This window comes from Nannospalax galili, unplaced genomic scaffold (genome assembly GCF_000622305.1).
Source record: "Nannospalax galili isolate Female #2095 unplaced genomic scaffold, S.galili_v1.0 scaffold1987, whole genome shotgun sequence".
In the NCBI taxonomy this organism is placed as follows: Eukaryota; Metazoa; Chordata; class Mammalia; order Rodentia; family Spalacidae; genus Nannospalax; species Nannospalax galili.
In genome coordinates this window covers 25,086-26,780 of record NW_008355798.1, presented here as the reverse complement: position 1 = coordinate 26,780, position 1,695 = coordinate 25,086, and the positions used below count along the sequence as shown (strand labels likewise).

General features: G+C 31.6%; 1 protein-coding gene across 3 annotated transcripts in view; it reads left to right on the top strand.

The window, feature by feature from the left end:
- LOC103750585 (spermatogenesis-associated protein 6) overlaps positions 1–1,689 on the top strand; it is a 60,514-nt gene extending 58,825 nt beyond the window's left edge. For all 3 annotated transcript variants that reach the window (XM_029556434.1, XM_017803348.2, XM_029556435.1), the window contains one exon: positions 1,553–1,689. In XM_029556434.1, coding sequence (XP_029412294.1) covers positions 1,553–1,664 — 112 coding nt within the window. In that variant the 3' untranslated portion in view covers positions 1,665–1,689. The remainder of the gene's footprint in view (positions 1–1,552) is intronic.
- The last annotated feature ends 6 nt before the right edge of the window (positions 1,690–1,695 follow it).

Here is a 1,695-nt window from a genome sequence, read left to right as displayed (position 1 = left end):
GGGGGGGGCATTGCCCCTTCTAGACATCATAGGCTAACAGAAAGAGTTTAACACAGAGCTTCTGTCCAAGGACCCACACTCTGCAGACTCTTACTCTCTAAACATTGACCGTTTGTGACCTTTTGTGTTCCTGGCCCTCTGTTACATGAGGGCACTTCTTTGATGAGAATTGAGAGATGCATTAGTGCTCTCTTTACTCCTTATTCTATGTTCCATGAGCCTTAGGTGTAGAGAGGTTGCATTGCAAATGCTCCATTGACTTGGGAAATTCACAATGTCTGGGTGTGAACAGTTGTGGAACTCTGCAGTATTCTCCATCTATTGCAAAAGAAGTTTCTTTGATGAGTGGTGACTGGCATACTTATCTATAAATATAAGGACGCATATTTTGCACATAGCAAGAAATACACTTGTCTAGGAACGTGACAGTCTCTTAAATTTTCTGAACCATATTTCTTTCCTGCTATGGCAGTTGATGGTTCCTGGGTGAGGGAAAGGCATTTTTTTTTCTTAAAATTTTTATTTGTTATGTTTATTATATATATATATATGTATGTATGAATGTATAACGTATATATGTATCTAAGTGGGTTTTTATAGAAGATTAAATTTGGGATATAGTTGATTATCTATTGATCATGTTCTTTAAAGTAAATAATTTTAACCATTTACCTTAATCATCTATTATTTGTGTAAAAATATAATGTTCTGACTTTGTAAGAACAAGATGGGCAGAAAAAAGTCAAGATTTACATAACATATTAGCATGTTTCCTATTTCATAAAGAAATTATCAATAACACTTCAAATATATACATTATAATTAGAGGGGTTCTGGAAATTTTCATGATGACCTGAATAAAATGAAATATCTTAATTATATTAATGCTAGTTTTTAGTTTAGGAAGCACACAATAAAAAATAGAAGCCTATTTCTTCCTTGACATCTTTAATTCCAACTGTAAACTATAATTAAAGTCATATTTCTCTTACCTACATTTCCTTCTTTTTAAATTATAGTTATGCCACAGTAGAGAGGTGACGTCACCTTTGTTGGGAAGGAAACATTTCATTTCAGTCTTAAATGTGTTCTGAAATGTGATTGAATTCTAAACAGTATTTTTATCTCTTATGTACATTTTGCTTCCTTTCACAAAACTGGAAATGTAGGAAGATATATCTTCCACATGGTTCAAGAGTATATGATCAAATTACTGGGAATAAAAGCAAATTTTAAAGCACTGTACATGGATTATTGTTGTAATATGGAAATCTGTATTTTTTATTTAGAGATAAATTGCTAAAAAATTAGTAGGAAAATCATTGAAATGATCAGAAATGTAAGTATATTTTCCAAAACATCAAACTTTATTATTAACAATATTTTTAGACATTGTGTAAACTTAATATTGTAGCTGTGACTAAGAACCTGACATGTCTTTCCCATTATTGTAAGTCAGAAGAAGACAATACGTCATTTTAAGCTTACACAATTTGGAAAATTTTTGTTTATGTTTTCTTTTTATAAGTTGCTCTATTTTTTATGCCTACAGGTTCCATTCTGATCTGTGTTCACCTTCAAACTGCGATGAGATTCATGACCGGGTAAAGGATGTCTTGAAATCACATCAGGCTCATCCAAGACATTTATGTGTTAGTTTCTAAAATTTTCTCCTGAAGGTTTTTAAATAATAGT